The sequence below is a fragment of the Neofelis nebulosa genome, chromosome 8 (assembly GCF_028018385.1).
Source record: "Neofelis nebulosa isolate mNeoNeb1 chromosome 8, mNeoNeb1.pri, whole genome shotgun sequence".
Lineage (NCBI taxonomy): Eukaryota > Metazoa > Chordata > Mammalia > Carnivora > Felidae > Neofelis > Neofelis nebulosa.
In genome coordinates this window covers 30,543,078-30,563,487 of record NC_080789.1, presented here as the reverse complement: position 1 = coordinate 30,563,487, position 20,410 = coordinate 30,543,078, and the positions used below count along the sequence as shown (strand labels likewise).

General features: G+C 36.4%; 1 protein-coding gene across 4 annotated transcripts in view; it reads right to left on the bottom strand.

Moving 5' to 3' along the window:
• Window positions 1-3,820: 3,820 nt before the first annotated feature.
• The window catches only part of ATP2B1 (ATPase plasma membrane Ca2+ transporting 1), a 129,547-nt gene continuing 112,957 nt past the window's right edge, over window positions 3,821-20,410 (bottom strand). The window contains exons 17-22 of one of the 4 annotated variants that reach the window (XM_058741823.1): window positions 20,189-20,402; window positions 19,536-19,747; window positions 14,837-14,944; window positions 12,741-12,923; window positions 12,268-12,354; window positions 3,821-7,066 (exon numbers count right to left, since the gene is read on the bottom strand). In XM_058741823.1, coding sequence (XP_058597806.1) covers window positions 6,755-7,066; window positions 12,268-12,354; window positions 12,741-12,923; window positions 14,837-14,944; window positions 19,536-19,747; window positions 20,189-20,402 — 1,116 coding nt within the window. In that variant the 3' untranslated portion in view covers window positions 3,821-6,754. Of the gene's footprint in view, window positions 7,067-12,202; window positions 12,355-12,740; window positions 12,924-14,836; window positions 14,945-19,535; window positions 19,748-20,188; window positions 20,403-20,410 lie in introns of all 4 variants that reach the window. The other 3 variants (XM_058741825.1, XM_058741824.1, XM_058741826.1) reach the window with 3 other exon arrangements.

Below are 20,410 nucleotides of genomic sequence, written 5' to 3'. Positions count from 1 at the left end.
GTTCTCCAGGGTTGACTGTCAAAATGATGGTAGTCTTGTGTCATCTCAGAAAGCAGGACAAGCACGAAGTCAGAAAAGGTAAAGGAGTCTACAGGCTCTTTAGGAGGGGGCTACAAAAAGGCAGAAAAAGCTAAATTGGAATGAGATGAGTCTAAAAAGGTTAGCTTCCTAACTGGTTTCCTAACCTCCAGTCTCTGTCTCCAGAGCAGTCAGTGATCCTTTCAGAGGTCAGATTATGTTGCTGCTCTGCTCAAAATCATCCACTGGCTTCCCAACTCAGCATAAAAGCCAGAGTTCTTGCCAAGGCTTAGAACTGTAAGATTAGGCCTAGTCTCCCATTACGTGCCCAAGCTTGCCTCCTACCACTCTCCCAACTGGCTCACTGCTCTCAAGCTACTGGCCTCCTTGTGTCCTCTCACACTTGCCAAGCATTATTTACCGGAACCTCTCTCTGGGAGTCTCTTCCAGACAACCAACTGGCTCCTTCCCTTCCTTCAGGTTTCTGCTGAAACGTCACCTTATCTAAGACAATGTCTCTGACACTACTCTAGAACACAGCACTGTTCCCTACCAGGTGACAGACGTCTCTTACTATAACATAAACTCTGAGGGGAAGGACCTGACTTGGTTCCCCCAAGTCTAGAACTGTATGAATCCCCCAGGCCAGGTACCAAGTATGTGTTGAATGAACGAATGAATGGCAAACAGGAAATGGGAGATAAAAAGCATGAAAGCGGGTGGCAGTTAAGAGAATTTTGGGTGACAGGAAATGGGGGACAGTCAGTAGTGTTTGTAGGAGTCCCAGACTCAGGAGACTTGGTATGGCTTCACTTGTTACAATTTCTCCTCTCCCCCATCACACCTCACACATTGAGACCAAGCTCACGTCTCCAGCAGTGAGAAAGTGAAAGATTAACAATTCTAGCTACTACACACCCTCCTCAGAGGGTCTGAAGCTAAATGAAAGAGCAAGCTTATGAATTAGAATACTAGATACATGAGAAACACCCTCATTTCAATTGCTAACCTCAGATATCACCAGTCTCCCTAGGGTCTCATTTTTACTTTTTTACACTCATTCGCAAGCTATTCGTGAAGGTATGACTTAGACTGTTTATGATCTCAAAGGAGCCTAACAGAAAAAACCTTTCATTTATTTTATCTTGATTCACTAAGATAAATGTTACCTTAAAGACTATATAAATTAGTAAGCATCTCATTTTTAGACTACAAGGGTGGCCAGTTGATTATTCATAAACCATAAACAACATCAATGTAAAATGGTATTAAAATAGTAGTGAAGGGGTGCCTGGGTGGCTCAGTCGGTTAAGTGTCTGACTTCGACTCAGGTCATGATCTCGTGGCTTGTGGGTTTGAGCCCCACGTCGGGCTCTGTGCTAGCCTGGAGCCTGCTTCAGATTCTGTGTCTCTCTGTGTCTCTCTGCCCCTCCCCCGCTTGTGCTCGGTCTCTCAAAAAGAAACAAAAACATTTAAAAAACAGTAGTGAAATAATGGCTGCAATTTTTATTTTAAGAATTGCACATTTAAAAAGGGCAAAATAATTTTTCAAAAAATGCAAAAGTAGGTAGGTCCTGTTTCACAAATTTCAAGAACAATGCAGAGTATATCATCAATGTGACAAACTTACTTTCATTCCAAGTTATTTGGGAAATAAAGCAGTGACCTGTTAATAGGTTATTTATGGAACTTAGAATATAGGTGTATTCTAACATATCTATCTTAAAAGTAAAGAATCACAAAAGTCTCTAATGGAAGTATGCTAGTAAAAGCGCCATTCTACTGAGTTTAATTTTGACTCTTCAGTTACAGGAAGTCTGAGTGAGGAAGGCATGGGTTATGTATCTTAATTGGGGACCCTTTACCTCAGTCTCTTGAGTGATCCTCCAGGATGTTCTTGAAGACTATCTCTGGAGCATTTGGTATCAGAAAAGTGCAACACTGGAGGACTTTAAAGTTAAGCCCAGAATTTTAGGCTCTGGGCCCTGACTCAGGTTAGCAACGTGCTAGTACGGCAGAAAAGACCCACCAGCCTGGGCTCTTGAGAAGGTCTGCGTTAAGTGTGACTCCCCGGTGTGCCATGTGACCTTAAACTCCTTAAGCCTGTTTCCCTGTATGTAAGATGGCAGTAGTCATACACGGCTATTTACATAATCTACACAAAGTGCTTAGCATATTTAATAATAAATTAAATATTAATTTATGGGTGATGATATTCCTTTTAATACCTAAGGAAAGTTATCAGTGCTTATACTTCATGATCTGAAAAGTAATTTGGAAATTATGCGGTCCTTGTAACCCTGCCTTAAATTAAGAGAATCTCAGGGTCTTCCTGCATTGAACCCATAGCTGGACTTGGGTTAATACAGATTCTGGAAACAGTTTTCCTAGGATATGGTGCTGGTGAAGAAAGCTGTGCCAAAGACGGATGCTGTATAAGCACACAGGCACGTTTCTTATTTTAATTGCCTACTTCGGAACAATTAATATTACATAGTTCAACAGTGATACTTTGGATTCAGAGAACACAGATTAGACGTGTCTACGTTTAGCAGAATATCTGGAGGCTGAAGCGTTTTTCTAAAAGAGGGAAAATGTTAAAGAAGTAGTTAAGCTGAAAAGCAGAAAAGTAAACTCCCAATTGAGAGTTTCAGGGACGAAATTATTGGTCTGTTGAAAAGGAAACTACATTATAAGGATAAAGACAATTCCTTTTTTGAAATCTAGTCATGAGAGAAGTACAGGAATACAGTCACAACTTCTTCCTGCATGAAATGCTCTTTACGGTATTATTATAGTGCTTATTCTAAAAGAAAGATTATTTTTCAAGAATCTTACAAAGATTAGTTTTTAGTTAGATGGTACTAATTATGCTAATAAAAGTATATATACACACACACATATGTATATACACATACATGTATATATGTGTATATACATATGTGTATACACACACATACCACACACACACACACACACACACACACACACACACACACACACACACATTTTTGGCCTACAAATGAGTGCAACATCGTAATTTAAAAACAAAGGTTGGGATGGCATTTGGACACAGAATCTGAAGGGTAGCAGAGGTTAGAAGAACATTGCAGCTGCAATACGACAGTTATCTAAAGACACAGGGAAGCAAAAATATCAACAAAGACTTACAGAAACTCCCCTTTCTTACTTAATTTTACAAAGGGAACTTAATCCTAATACATGACACATATATAAAATCTAACTTGACAAAATGGAAAACATCTCAGATCATGTCATAAATGTGGTACTTACAAATACTCAATAATTTACTAATAATTTTTACTAATGGAAAAATAACCACTTAAAGTTCAGTATTTCAACAAAGTTGCCGATTTATGTGAATAATTTATTATAAAAGTCAACTAAGGGCAATTTGATTAATTTTGTTACCACAGAGTTCAGATAATTGCTATTGACAAGTTTGGATCATTTAATGAAAAAAAGGAGCTCTAACAGTTATTGTGAAAAACTAATCTTTTCTAAAACCAAAACATTACATGCTCACAGACTGTAGAAATGATCTAATGTTGCTGCAAGGATTGAAGACCATGGGTAGAAGAGTTAAGGACAAGATACCCACTTTCGGTCTAGGGGCAAGGTCATGTGTATTAGAATATCAATTCCGTTGCAACACAACCACAACATTTCAAGTACATTACAGCATTTTCATTAACCAGATTTTCAAAATTTCAAGTAGAAAAAAGTAATTCCAAAATATGATGTTCTGATCAGTTCCAATATTCAAAAAGTTCAGTCCCCATTCAGAAACAGATAAACAGTATATTTATTAAATGAGTTAAGACAAATAAACTTTACAAATAGACAAATAATAAAAGGCTCAGTGGCTAAAATAGATGGTAAGCATCATTGAAAGAAATCAACACCATCACGGTATCTCAGTTGGCTTACACGTGTAAAAAGAAATTTTCAAAGAGCAATTTCACAGAAATGAAGCCAGTTTTTTTTTTCTTATAAACAAATCATCATTTCTTGGTTCAAAACTGACATCTGTTATGAAAATTACCATATCACATATTTGTAAGATGACAAGGAGTAACTCATCTTCAAAGTGCAAGTAAGTCTATTTACAACCACAAAAAAGGCAATGATGAGGAGAAAAGGAGTTTTAAAAAATATACAAAGATTAAAAACATTTGGGATGCAAAATTAAACAATTTTTTGGTTAGAGGATAAAAGAGAAAAAGTGATTGAATTACAGATGCTGATTTCAGCTATACATACTATATAATGGGATCCAAGATCTTGAACAGCTTGCTTGCATTTTTTTCTACTTACATAATGCTCTGGAAATTTCTGGTAGAAATTACAGTGTCTCAAAGAGAGAAATACACACTAAGCATGTCTTGCTACTAATTCATGGATGTCATAAGACCCGTTTATGGAGTAGAGTTGGTGTAAAAAGCCATTGCCTTGAGTTGAAAAATGAATACTGTAAGAGCTCAATACAAATCCTCCAAAGCACATGCACGTCTAAATCTTTTGGTAATTACATTCATATTTAAGCATAACCAAAATAAAAAAGAAAACTAAAAACATTTCCCTTTTCTCTATTCCCTATGCCTTGTAGGCTCTCCAGTTGCTAGGGTCAATTTTTAGAGTTGAAAGGGTTCTTCGAGATAGTCTAGTCCACCACCCTCATTTAGGGTAAATGATTTTCCCAAGGTCATGCAGCACGTTAATGGCAAAACCAAGACTAGAAACCAGGCTGTGACTCCTAGCCTTGTATGCTTTCCAGCATATCATGCTACCTCTTTTTACAGTATGATTCACTATAAATACCTGATGAATAAATGTACAGTTACAAATGCTGACAGAGCCAATGTGTTTCTAAGACTTGCAGAGGATTACTGCAAAGGCTTGATGGAGAGAACAAGATTTTCCTCCACCCACCAAAAATATCAAGCACCGTCAAACTAAACGATTCTTTGCTAGGTCAGCATGCTCAGATGTCATAGTCCTCGTAAACTTTATGTCAGCCTGAGGATTGTATACCTGGTGAAATCTGGGCCCTAACACAACGCCAGTTCCTAAAAGGTAAAGACAGAGGCAAAAAAGGGGAGAAGGTAGACAAAAGAAACAAAGACTTAAAGAACCCAATTGGCTTAGAGATAGGCATTCATTCCAGTATATGGTTTACTGTTATATCTAAGTATGTATGTTTTAGGACCTTTTTCCACCTTTTCATATAAATCTCATTTTACCTAATTTGTTATTTGGCCACTTACAAATTAAAATAAATGTATCAAAGATAATGGTGATAATTATTATTTTCTTAGACTGTGAGACTATTTTAGCCAAACTAAATTCTATGAAGAATATGCCAAATGGTGATTCTATTAGATTACCACTGGGGATCTATACCACAAGCGGTATTTCATGGGGCTGTTACCATCTTGAAATTCATTCCAATTGTGGTTAAAGAGAACAGACTGATGCACCATATATGCAGAATTAAGTAAAGAAGCTGCAATTTCTTTTTAAAAAAACATTGCCGTGTATTTATTTAATAAAAGGGCATATTTATGTTTACAAACAAGTTTCAAAAACAAAAGGAAAAACACATATGCTTCCACCTGTTAACCTTTTTCAAAATGCCAACAGCCCTCATGCTGTATGAAGGTTTCTAAGGATTTATTAGAAAAATCAATACAGTTCACTCACAGTTCACCAAGACATCACTGAACTAACATGTTTAGACAAAAACAAAAAGGACTAAGGTTCTGTTGTAGTTTGATAGTTTGATTTAATTTGATTTGCCTGAAATAACAAAAGCATTTCAAGCATCTTTCATTATGTAGTTGATGTCCCACATTAAACAATCTACTAAATTCTGAACAAAGGTTATTAGCAAGTTTTCAAAAATTTTAAAAATTAAACAGTTGTTTCAAAACCATTAAGTAGTAAATGTATTTAAGAAACTAATTAGGACAGATGCCATAACTTCATTAAACACCACTGCTCATGTTTTTTTTGTTTTGTTTTGTTTTGTTTTTTTGTTTTTTTTTAAACAAAGCATTAGTGTTATCTATTTGGCTATTAGTATTAGCAATTTATCTACAATATTTAACAAGGTAAATTGTAGGCAAAAATTTAGTACAGTTTCAATAGAAACACCCCTTTTTGTTTTCCTGAAAATACAGCAGTATTTGAAGGACTAATTTTTCTCTGCATCAGTTGTAAGGAAGCTTCCCATCTATGAACAGGAACAAAAAAAGTATCTACAAACCTTGTAAACAGATCTGTATCATTTATAAACATAAATAATCCAAATTATTAACAGCCAACAGCAGAAATTAAAGTATCAATTCAATGATCCAGGGTTTTGCTCGCTGTACCCTCCCCCTCTCCCATCAAGGACTGAGATAAACTAACGCTCTGCTAATACACTGTTCAGGACCATTCTTAGGTACTACTGATGATCCACAGGTCAGCATATGCTGAGTTTACTGTTTATCTGTCAGTTCGTTTCTCCCACCCCCCAAAAAGCACCCTCAGTCTGGCAGAAAGCTTTGCTTTTTTTTTTTTTAAAAAAATAAATCTACATTCGTACAAGTGTGTCTTCTGTTGAAGTCCAAAGACAAGAATACGATCTTGTCCATCACAATATGTGAAAAGACCCAGTTTCAATTTGTTTCTTTACAATGCAGCTAGTGTGTTAACATTCAGCTTACAATCAGAGTGATGTTTCCAAACTATGTAGTGGGCTTCCTGGGGATGAAGAGGTAGCAGACTTGTTCATTTCTATTGTAAGGTGAATCCCGCTGTCAACAGCATTGTTATTTTTGTTGGGAGAGGGTGGAGGACTGGAGTTACGTTTTGTAGGAGCATCATCTTCAGCATCAGTGTCATCAATAAGGGGGATATGAGGCTCTGAATCTTCTATCCTAAACTCAGGATGTGTCATAAAGTTGTGAATCGAACTTCTTGATTCCGGTTTTTCTAACCCTTCATATAAAGAACTACGAAATGCATTCACCACTCGAATCTGTAAATATCAGAAAACATAGAAAGATGTCAGTATGCTATTTGCTTAATTTAAAAATGGTTCATTTATGAGTTTGAATCCACAAACAGCTAGGTATGAGTGAATCATATTTGCATGTAATGCAGTGGGACTTGCAATACACTGTAAAAAAAATGAATATTTTAGTAGGACACTACAGAACAACAAAACCACATACGCTAAGAATTAAGAGTTATAGAATTGAAAGTAATACTGACTGAGAAAATCTCATGGTCACTGGCTAAAAATTTAATAGCCATTTTATAGGACTTTTTTTCCCTAAGAAAACAAACACAAACAAACAAACAAAACAAAAACTTAATCATACACAAGCTTTAGCTGAGTTTTAAAATTAAAAAAAAAAAAAGTAATTTTTGAAAACAATTCAACTAAGTTAAACAAAGTCAAGCACAGAGGGTTACTATTTATCATGCTAGGAATTAGGGGGTCACCGACTATGAAAAAGCCAAGCAAATATAAGCTGAATGCCACAATGAACTCACATCTACCCCACTAGTCCATTAATTAAAAAATAAAAATAAAGACAAAACCCAAATAAATATCTATAAAATGCCATTAAACAGCTATAAATATTTGAGTATATGCCATTTGTCTATAAAGCATTAGTATTTTTCTCTATAATAGATTAAAACATAAATCACTTTATATACTACAGTTCACTGGAAATAGATTTAAAACAAAACCAAAACCCTCTGGCATTCTTCTATAAACAACTCCGCAATAAGACACAAAACTTTTTGGTATTTTTGCCCCTAAACAAACAGCCCAACAATTCACCCTCCTTCTTAGAAGTCTGCTGTATACGTGAAAAGAGGTTAATGGGTAATTAACTTAAAAACACTGTTGCACACACTGACATTAGGTCTCATTAACCCACGTCATACAGATTTTCAAAACAAAAAAAGGGACAAAAATCCAAACAGTTGAGCATCTACTAAACATCAATCCAAATACAGTGTTTACTTTTGCATTGATTCTAATGAATCCTGTTTAGTAATGAAGACATCATTTACTCAAATGTTAAGAGAAATCACTAACGTCAACCTTCATCAGAATCATCTCATATGACAATGATAATGAAAAAAATTAATGAATTTCTTCAAATGAACATTTGAATGTATTTTTAGAACAGGGAACAGGGGTGCCTGGGTGGCTCAGTTGGTTAAGTGCCCGACTTCAGTTCAGGTCATGATCTCACAGCTCGTGAATTCGAGCCCTGTGTCAGGCTCTGTGCTGACACCTCAGAGACTGAAGCCTGCTTCAGATTCTGTGTGTCTCTCTCTCTGTCCCTCTCCCACTCATGCTCTATCTCTGTCTCTCTCTCTCAAATATAAATAACCATTAAAAACAAAAAGTAACAGATTTATGTCCACTTCTTTTTTTAATTGTATATATCTAAGATGTACAAATTGATGATTTGATATATATACACTGTGAAATAATCATGATGGACAGTCAAGCTAATTAACATAATACATCCCTACACACTGTTATCATTTGTGTGTGTGTGTGTGTGTGTGTGTGTGTAAGAGTCTATCCTCTTAGCACATTTCAGGTATAGAAGTATTGTTACCTACGGTCAACCATGCTATACGTTACATCTCAAAAACTTACTGGTCTTACATAACTGAAACTTTGTAGCCCTTGATAAACAGTTCCGTATCTCTCCCTACCCCTGACTGCCATTCTACTCTCCATTTCTATGTGTTTGACTATTTTGGACTCCCATTTCCAGGAATTTATCCAGAGGATTAAAATCAAGATCTTGAAGAGATACCTGCATTCCTATATTGCAGCATTATTTACAATAGGCAAGATACGGAAGCAACCTAAATGTCCACTGACAGTTGAACAGATAAAGAGAATGTGGCATATACATACAAGGAAATATTATTCAGCCTTGAAAAGGGAATTCTGTCATTTGTAACTACATATGCTAAGTTCTGATTAAAACATCATCTCTCCTCCCAGTTGTCTTCTCTCATTTACCAAGCCCTGTCTGCTGGAGGCTGCTTTACCTCTTGTTCATTTAGCTCTTATACACAGAAAGAAGATAGCATGGTAAAGTGAAGAATACAGAGGTGAAAGGTCTGGGTGTGAATTCCAGCTGGGCCACCTCCTAGCTGAGGGATGCTGGATAAACCTATTTCCTCAACTATAAAATGGGAAATAATAATGGCACCTACCTTACAGAGTTGTTACGGGAGATTAGTTAGTTAATACATGAACAAATTCAGAACAGTGTTAGCTCACAAGTAGCAATGTCATGTCAGGGCTTTTCAAACTTTAATGTGCATGCAAAGCACCTGCGGGTCTTATTAAAATGCAGATTCTGATTCAGGAGGGGCTCTCAGTGGATCTGATATTTAATGTAAAGTCTGCAACACAACTCTACAGAAATATGGTAAAGATAGCACATCTAAGGTCATATGACACCCTCCAAATGAAGAGCCAGTTATTCAAAATTTTGCTGAATAAAAATGAATATATACCACCCGCAAGATAAATTTGTCTAGGAAGTTTAACATGAAGTTAATCATGCAGAAACAATTAGACAAATCCAGAATGTAGGATAAGGCAATTGGCCTTGTTTCTTCCAAAAGGTCAAGGTCATAAAAAAAAAGAAAAAAAAAGGAGAGACAAAATGGATCAAAAATGCTATATACTATAGGACATTGCAGGGACAACTGGAGAAATCCGAATAGGACTGTACATGACACAATGGCCATCAATGTTAAAGTTCCTGGATGTGATAATACAGTATGATTACATAGCACACTTATTTTTAGGAGGTATATGCTAAAGTATTACGAGATGAAATGTCAGGATATCTGCCACTTACTTTCAAATGGTTCACAAAAAATGTATATACCAATATGTAGACAGATATATACTACTAATGTATAGACAGATAAAGCAGACATTATAAAGTATTAAGAGTAGTAAATTCAGGTGACGGGTATTCATGTATTAATCTTTCCAATTATCTGTCAGTTTGAAGGTTTTCAAATAGAAAATTTTGAGGGGCGGAGGTCCTTCAGGATAAAGTCTCATTTTGCATCCTTCTTACAAGATATACACAGACCCTAACCCCTACCTTCCATTCCAGTGTCATCTTAGCACCTGTCCCTGAGGCCCACTTTCCTCAACTGGCAAATTTCTATTAAGGGTCAGCTTGGGAGAATTTCTTTCAGGTAATTTTTCCTGACTTCCCAGGGTGGGTTAAGGACCCGGTTGTAATAGTCCATGTTTCGTTGCCATGTAGAAACACATTTGTTTCCTATACTAGATTGCAAAGTCTGGTGGTTCTAGCACACAGCCCTGGCATATGGTAGGCCTTCCACAAGTGTTTACAGATCACAACTAAAGAAACATGAATTAACAGTAGGGGATGAAAGGGTGAGTGGTAATAAGCCCTCAAAAGCCAGGATGACGTGAAATCCATAAATAACAGGGAAGGAGGGATGCAACCAACACTAGCTGTCCTAGGCATAATGCCAGGCAATTTACTTACACCATTTCATTTAGGTAGGTGCAGACCTGGGGTAATTTTTAAAAGCGAGTCCTATCTGTGGATGTATGTAAATTTAACATCCTGGGGCGCCTGGGTGGCTTGGTCGGTTAAGCGTCCGACTTCAGCTCAGGTCATGATCTCACGGTCCGTGAGTTCGAGCCCCACGTCAGACTCTGTGCTGACAGCTCGGGGCCTGGAGTCTGTTTCAGATTCTGTGTCTCCCTCCCTCTCTGCTCCTCCCCTGTTCATGCTCTGTCTCTGTCTCAAAAATGAATAAACGTTAAAAAAAAATTTTTTTTTAAATAAATAAAAAAAAATTAACATCCTGTCTAACTTTACAGGGTGGTCTGTCCTTGGAGTACTTGGACAAGCCACTTAAACCTCAAGTCAGTGTTCAACATCTGCAAAATGGGGATAGTTCCTGTTCTTCCTGTTTTCCAACACTGCTGAAAGTGACAAATGAAAATTACTCAAGCAAACTGAACAAACAGGCACTGTGTAAACTGTCCTCCTTAAAATAGCACTCTTTTCTTCTACAGCTCATTGCCTGTCTAGCTTTCTCGTTCTTCCTAGTCTTTAACTGGCAGAGGACCAAATGGAAAAGATAGGTCTCTGCCCAAATATGAGATTAAGCATAAGTATTTTCAGCTGATTTTGGGGGTGGGTTGAATGGTGGGGTGAGCTTTATATCTTTAGTGCCTCCAATATTCTTAGAATTCACCATGAAATCAAGACTCTAATGCATAGAAAGATGATAGAGGTTAAAAGGCTTTTGGGGAATTTGCCATTTATTAAAAACCTGAAAGAAAATGCATTATTCTAGTCAATTAATGGAAATCATGACATGTTATGGTTTAAGAATTGATCAATGGTACACCTTCCTACTTCCTTGGAAAACTTAAGGGAACATTTCTTACCCAGGATAAAATTTTCATTAAACTGATTATATAAATGAAAAAAAAAAATACCCATAAATGCCACAAAACTTTGAAGCTTATACAGGGACCCCTTCTCAAAAATAAACAAACAAGTAAATAAATAAATTCAAAGCAATGCCACAAAGTCTGGACTAAGAAGGTAAACAACTGGCTGTATACTGAGATCTTTTCTTCAGGGTACTAACTTAACTTTGCAAACCGAACAAGATAAAAGTCAAAATGTTAGATTAATATTTAGCTTTAAAAATGTAAATTCTTGGTTCTGTTAGAGCAGTTTCAAATCACATGCTTTTGGGAACCATGCAGTATGAACATGTTTAAAGGCATATACTCAAAAATTTATAGTAGTTTCACAACTTCTAAGCTACAATTTTATTCCCCATATTAACTATCAGAGTTAGCACAGAGACAAGCTCACAGATTTCATATCTAATCTTTGGTTGCAACTGTTCCACCTGTTAGCTAGCCCTCTAAGAAATAAAACAACAACAACGACAACACTTTGAGGTCTCAATCCACTTTACGAAAAGAAAGCTTTATGAAAAGCCTGAACAATGAATTTAAACATTAAGGAGAAAATGAGAAACGTTAGGTGTGTGAAGTAGGAAATGTTAATTTCATGCACTTAGGAACACACACTCACACCCCACAGTAGTAGAAGCAGTAGAAGAGGAAAACACTACATGTGTAGGGGTAGAAATATTTGTTACATCATGATGCTGGCTGGCGATGGAGGGTTGCCGCCTTAGAGCCCCCTGAATGGAACTTCCACTCTGGAAAGCATTCACTACATCCATCTGCAAGGAATCAGAGATTGTGACAGCTTGCTCAGCAAGAGAGAGAGAGAACAAGAGAAAGGACCATTCCATCTATCAACATATAAAAAGTAAAGAAAAAGGCACTTTTTACAGAGCAGATAAATAGGCAAGAGTAGCATTTTGAGATGAAGGGGGGAAAAAAAGCTAGGAAAAAAGGAGCTGAGGGGCATATAGACACATTCCTTCACGATGAGTTAAAACTTTCACTCATTCCAGGCACCAGTATTATTTTTCAAAAGAATAAGTTTTGTGGGTTGGGAAGGCTAGAAAGGAAGTTAAGGAGGGCATTCAAACCTCCTCCCCAGGTCTAAAAGCCCTTGGCCCCCACTCCCATCACTGCTCCTACCTCTCTACCAGGCCCATACCTGCGTCTGGATTCTGTTCAGACCTCTAAACCACAAGATCTGGCCGCGCCGCAACTCCCTTTCAGCATGGTCAATCTCTTCCACGTCCTCTGCTAGCTCCTCCTCAGGTATTTCTTCCTTTTGTGTTCCATGACCAGCTTCTTTTAGGAATTTTAAGCGGCTAGTTGGAATTGTTGAAATAAGCTACAACACAGGGGAAAGAACTTAGAAATAAATCAAAACCGAGTAAAATTAAACCAATCAACTGTAATACAAAAGGCACGAAAAGTTGCGAGTGTGGCCAACTATCGTCACCGACGGAGCAATGAGATCCTGTCCATCAGGCTTTCTTTCTCAGAACAACAATAAAATGCTCTTTCCTTAGCTCCACAGAAGATTTAAGTTTGAACAGTAAAAAGTTTTCCTGAGTGGAAATAACCTGATTATAGCTTTCTTATTTTAAGGAAGACATTCAAGACAGTAAAATACATAGACACGTCCTGACCCATATATATTAAGTTAAGCTCATATTAATTATATTTATTTCAAATAAAAGAAAAATGGCAGGTAGTCTTACTGGATGCAAAACAAGTTCATGTTTCATTAGTGCAGGAAGAGTTCAATGAAAAGAAACATACCCAAATCAAAAAATCTTCAAGGTTAAACTGAAAATAGTTTTTCTGTTTATTAAATGCATCTATTTTTACAAAATGTAGCTCTTTAAAACTGGATTAATACTGATTTATCATGACACCAACAGGAACAGATGCCCCAGGAAACACAAAGAGCATAAAAAAGAGTAATAAGTATGTATTAACTTGTAAGTATTAATAGCCACTAAGTGCTTAAGGAAGTCTGGATTATCGGGGGGAAACAAGCATGCGGCCAAAATCAGAGCTGCTTGAAGAGCTTCTAGTCCAACCACCTCATTTCACAGAGGTGCTGGAACAGACTCAGACACATAAGACCTAAGGTCTCCTGACAACCAAAAGCAGTGCTCTTTCTACGGCGGCACACGTAAAATCAATAGACGACATCAACCAAAGCCAGCAACCGGTCCCTGCTAGGTATGTTGGCTGTACTGAACTTCCTCTTCCTGAAATGAGCCAGATGTTTTGGGAGGTTGTGGGGTTCTGTTTTGCCTATGAGGAACATTATGAAATAACTAAAAAGGTAATCAAAAAAGAAAGGAGGCCCAGGTATGGATCCTACTTATAAGATCTCTATTAATGAGTAATGCAACAGGAGTAAGAAGAGAAACCCCAGAACCTAGAAACATAATTAAGAAAAAGGTGAGATAAAGGCACATGAAGATTGAGTTAAGTTTCAGTAAAACCTGGATATTTACTTAGACTGACTTGCAGAACAATAAATTAGGTCACACAAGTTACACACCACAGCCTGATCATTTATGGAAATGTTAGTACAGACTATCAGTTACTTTTACAGTAATGGTAACGGACTTAAAATGAACAGGGAACACACACCACTGCCACTTATCGTTTTTAAAAAAATGACAGACATTTGTAAGCTGCTTATACCAAGGATGAAATAGATCTCATTTTCCAGGTATTGTATTTTATATGTATATTGTCAAAGCCAATCAATCCAAATAACTGAAAATGTCATTTTGTGGCCCATTTATCCAGGTACCATTATTTTTACAGAAGTATCCTCTAAATGAACTGAAATTCAAGCTTTTTCTTTAACTGTATTTTGGATTAAATTACATAACAAAATGATGAAAGTCCAGTAAAAATATTTACTCTGACAATGCAAAAATAGGTCATAGAGCAAAAGATAGAGATATTAACATCTAAACCAGTTATAAATACATCTTAATAATGGTTATAAACCTTGCTCTAAAGAACAAATTAAAAAAATATGTAAGAAATTTAAAGTGTTTTATTATATTGGCATAACCATAACAAACAATAATAACATATGAGAACAAATATTACGTTTAAAAAACCCTCATGCCCCCAAATGCCCTTTCATGATCTAGAATGGCAACTACTTAGAATTAAGTAACAGAACTGATTAAAGAAAATACATACTGGAAATTAAAAAAAAAAAAAATCACTTCAGGTTTCAACATAAAATGATGAGCTTTTTACCTGGCCCCAGAGTAACGTTCCCATTCCTAGGAATATTGACCATAGCCACTGTTCTATTGAAAGTTCTGAACAACTGAAAGGTTTTCCACCAAACTGCACAATTATTATCTGGAGGAATAATCAAGAGTAAATTTATTTAAATCTTTTAAACTTTACATTTCATATACTTCAAAAATTACCCAAATTTGTATCCTTTAAAACTCAAGCTGAGTAACGATTATTCTGATGGTGACAGGCATTATCATATTCACAGCTGAAAATAAGACAAATGAAAATAAATTAAAATCCCTCTGCTGAAAATTTTAAATGCACGTATATTTCATGTTTAAATTATGTTCAGTAAAAACTAAAAAAAAAACCCAAAAAACTCCTAACCAGGAAAGATAACTTTATGCTATTTCTGGTATGATCGAAGTAACTACGTGCCCTTGTATTTAGTATAATTCTTTGCGTAATTTTAATGTATTTTTGTGGAAAAGACCATAAACTATGAAAAGCGAACATAACATCCAATCTTGTTTTCCTCCTCCACAGCTGTTCATTCTTTGTTCACATTTAGATGTCAGGACAAACATGAACAGTAAGAGAGGACAAGCAACTTGCAAAGTTCCATGAAATACATGCTTATTTAGGTGGTGAATCCTCAGAAATTTGGTCTCCCTTATAAAGGGAGAGAAGTCTAATGATCTGCATGAATAAAATCCTTAATCCAGTGCTTATGCTGCTCTCCTTATTTTAAAGGAATATTAAGAATTAAATATCAATATTCACCTTCTTGTGAGTCTGACAGGCTTCTCTTTCATATGGCAGTTAGTAGCTACCAAATATTGAAATTAAAAGGAATCAATTTGGTATTAACATTTTTAAATGTTTCAAGTTATGCATTCCATTCTTTATAGCTGTACTTGATCCCAAATTCAAGTGATATGTGTTTGTCAAGTCCACTGTTCTTCAAAATCAAGACTATTTGTATACTTTAAAAATAGATTTCTTTTTTTTTTTTTTTTTTTTTTTTTCCCAGCAGCCCAACCAGTCAATTATAACTGACCTGGCAATCTTGCTTGGATTTTAATAGAGATATCTAACTAAAATAATTTTCTTTCATAAACTGAAAGCTCAATATTTATTTGTGGGTTTTCTATTTTTTTAAAAATTTGAACTTTATCTTTTGGTATAATAAGGATGTGAAAAACATATTAAGATGTTGGGCAAACAATCAACAATTAATATGATTGGACGGATTTAATTTTGTAGTTTCAGATTTTTTTAATTTTTATTTATTTTTTGAGAAAGAAAGAGAGACAGAGTGTAAACAGGGGAGGGGCAGGGAGAGAGGGAGACAAAGAATCCAAAGCAAGCTCCAGGCTCTGAGCCGTCAGCACAGAGCCCGATGCAGGGCTCGAAATCACATACTGTGAGATCATGACCTGAGCTAAGTTGGATGCTTAACTGACTGAGCCACCCAGGTGCCCTGGACTGATTTCATTTTGTGAGAAATAATCTTTCATTTTCGAGTTGTAAGGAATAAAACTGAATAGTTGTAGCATTTACTTCTAAGAGCAAGAGACTAAGTTTCTACATATTCCTCAATATATGCCTTACTTAGATCAACAAAATACTACAGAACTATGTAATTGTGCACTGAAGCATTTTCTAAATGTGTGCTGAGGGAGCCTTGAATTAGGTGTTATCTAAATTTAGAAGTAGCTGGTTTAAAAACATTTTTTTTAAATGTTTATTTTTGAGAGAGAGAGAGACAGAGACAGAGACAAAACCCGAATGGGGGAGGGGCAGGAAAAAAGGGAGACACAAAATCCAAAGCAGGCTCCAGGCTCTGAGCTGTCAGCACATTGCCTGACATGGGGCTGGAACCCACAAACTGTGAGATCATGACCTGAGCTGAAGTCGGACACTTAAGTGACTGAGCCATCCAGGGACCCCTGGATTATTTTTTAAAACTTTTTTTTATCTATATTTGAGAGAGAGAGGGGCAGAGAAAGAGAGAGGGAGACACAGAATCTGAAGCAGGTGCCAGCCTCTGAGTTGTCAGCATAGAGCCTGACTCGGGGCTCAAACCAGGAACCGTGAGATCATGACCTGAGCTGAAGTTGGATGCTTAACCGACTGACCCACCCAGGCAACACTAGAAGTAGCTGGATTAAACAGAGTTCAACAAGTTCCTTAACTGCAGGATTTCTCAAAGACTTTGAACTGTTAATTAAAAAAAAAAAGGAAAAAAAAATGCTGAGGACATTTGGGTAATTTTCCCTTCCAAGCACTAAGCTCAGAGCTTCTTCACATGCATGGTCTCTCTTAATTCAGTAATTCTGTGATGTGACCCAATTATCCTCCCCATTTCAGAGATGAAGCAATTGCAGCTTGTCAAGGTCACACAATTACTAAGAGGCAATGATCTGACTCCACGACTAAATGACTCCTAAGTTTGTACTTTAACTACTGTGTTCTATTGTTTTATGAAACTCCAAGGGGGCGCCTGGGTGGCTCAGTTGGCTGAGCATCCTACTCTTGACTTGAGCTCAGGTCACGATCTCACGATTCCTGAGTGTGGGCCCTGTGTTGGGCTCTGCGCTGACAGTGTGACACCTACTTGGGTTTCTTTCTCTCCCTCCCTCTCTGCCCTTCCGCAGCTTGTGTGTGTGGTCTCTCAAAATAAATAAATAAATAAATAAATAAATAAATAAATAAATAAATAACCTTAAAAAAAAAAAAAAAAAAGAAACTCCAAGAGGTAAATAGGCAATATTTCCTTAACTTCTCTAAGGGTGTAAGAGGAACTAAAGGAACCAATGTTTCATGAGACCTATTTTGAAAACACTGATTGTTTTAATTGCTACAAAGTAGAAGAGAGACAAAATATTTACAAAGAACTAAGGATTATTCTATACTTCATGACCTGTCCAAAAAAAAAAAAAAAGAGAAGAAATATCAGCTAGTAAATAAAAAGAGACAGAAATTAAATTTAATACAATTTATAAGGTGAAGTCTTCAAGTACCTCAGCTCTACAATCAAGATTTTGGCTAGACTATCTGTGTAAATCAACGGCCATGTTTTCCTACCCAGCTGAAACTGTCCACAAAAATGCTAATCAAAGTGCTGATCCATGATAAGAAGATAAGGAACAGGCACCAAAGTACAAATCAATGCACTGTTTGCACAGTGTTACCACTGCGGCTGCTACTACATGCAAAAAGAAAAAAAACCACAGAAACCTCCAGCAACATATAAAAAACTCTCAGTTGAAATACAGTGTGATTAATGAAACTTGTTAATTTACATTCTGACACATGGTCCTTATCTCACTGTGGACCTGTAATAAATGGACCAGTAGCTGGTCCACGGACCACACTTTGAACAGTACTGGCTTATTTATAAGGTACTGAAGAATGATATCTCACATTAACTGTTTTGAGCATATCAATCTTTGCTGGGAACCAAATTACCAGATTTGCCTGATAGGCAGTTAAATTTTTTGCAACTCCCACATATTACAAAGATAACCTCAATTTTATAGCAAGTAAAAGCTAAAACTTTAGCATGTCATGAACAATGATTTTTTTAACAAACATAAACAAAATACTTCCAGAAAATACTTGATAAGTAAGCAACATTTCTCCTAAAGTTTATGGAAATTGAAAGCTAAAACAGAAACAATTAAGTCTGAGGTTTTGGTACCTAGAGTACACAAGCTATGGCTGAATAAACTGTTTAAAATTCTTCAATCTTCATTTCAAAACAAGCACTATCACTGCCTGGTTCCTTTGTTGAAAAAGTTCACTATTTAATTTTAAATCTTGTTTGACAGTACAGGTAACCCATGAACAACACGGGTTTAAACTCTGTGGGTCCACTTATACATGGATCTTTTTCAGTAAACACAGTACAGTACTGTAAACGTATTTTCTCCTTATGATTTCTTAGTAACATTTTTTCAACATTTTTTCTCTACCTTACATTATTGTAAGAACACAATATTTAGTATTTATATAACATTCAAAACTATGTGTTAATTGACTAAGTTATTGTTAAGGCTTCTGGCCAATAGTAAGCTATTAGTAGTTGAGTTCTGGGAGAGTTCAAAAGTTATATTCAGATTTTCAACTGTGCAGGGGTGAGCTGGGGTGAGGAGAGGGTGTGGGCTGGGGTCCCTATCCCGTGTTGTTCAAGGGCCAAATGAAAAACTGGCATGTACCAACTCAGAGAGCAGCATTCAGAATCACATGAATTTTAGAATATTCATTTCAGATATTATTATTTAATAACAGACTCAACTGTAGACAAAGGATTACTATCAACGGTGGGACACAATTAAGCGATCCCTGTAGCTAGACTAGAAACTGGTTAACTAAGATTTATCTTAAGTAACATTAAAATTATAATAGTTTGATCATGATATAGAATGAAGAATCAGTACCAGATTAAGTAAAAAGTATCACAACCACAGAATTGGTAGTGCAATTAAAATAGTATTAGCTTAATATGATCTTCAGGATTTCAGGATAGAAATGATCATATTTTCACTGGAGGTATGATATTTAAAACTTTTTTTAGGTGTCATTAAGGCAATACATAGAAGCCCCACACATGTAGCAGTCAAGTAATTTCTGGAACAAGCTACCTGTTTATCTAGTATCTCCAACATAATAACCGAATGTGAAACTATCTTTTCCAATTACCCACCTGTACCACAAAAGTGCCTAAAACAATTGTGCAGAAGATGGCATTATTAAAGATTCCTTCGAATACATTTCTTTCACCATGAATTTTCCGGGCATTTATTTCGTTGAAAAGTTGCATCAGCACAAAGGTATTAAAAACAATAGTATAATGTTCGGAAGGAGGAGCATGCAAAGGAGCATTTCTTCCACTATCAATATCAAAAAACTTTTCTCCTGAAAGAATGAAAAATTACGATTTTGTAATTCTCATACAAAATAATTTAACATTTCAAGAAAAGTATGCAGTAATAAAACCTAGCCAGACCTTTATTTGATCTCCAATGACAGCACAGGAAAAGTTGGAAGGAACCTGGGGTTATCTAATACAACTCTCTTGTTTTACAGACGAGGACATGGAACCCCCCAAATTATGACATCGAAGTTAGTGGCAGAACCAGGACAAGAAATGAGGATTCTTTTTACTTCCTCCCACTATCTATTGTAGTGCCTTCCTAATAAGCATCATCCACTGACAAAGAGGAGAAAGTAAAGATAAATGGGGGTCAGAAACAGAACAACTTCTGTTCTTGAAGAAGTTGTAACATTAAAACATCTGGGATTAACATTAGCTTGGAATAAAAACAACCAAAGCTTTATCAGGCATTGAATTCTTACCAGCAAATAAGAGTGTAAAGACTACTACAAGTTGATAGAATGCATGACCCAAAATATTCTTCATCATCGTGCGTGAGATGAGAGGCTTATTTCTACCATAAGGCTTCCGGAGCAAGAGAGACTCAGTGGGGGGTTCAGTCGCCAGAGCCAGGGAAGCGAGCGTATCCATTATGAGGTTCACCCACAGCATCTGTACAGCCTTAAGTGGTGAATCCTAGAAAA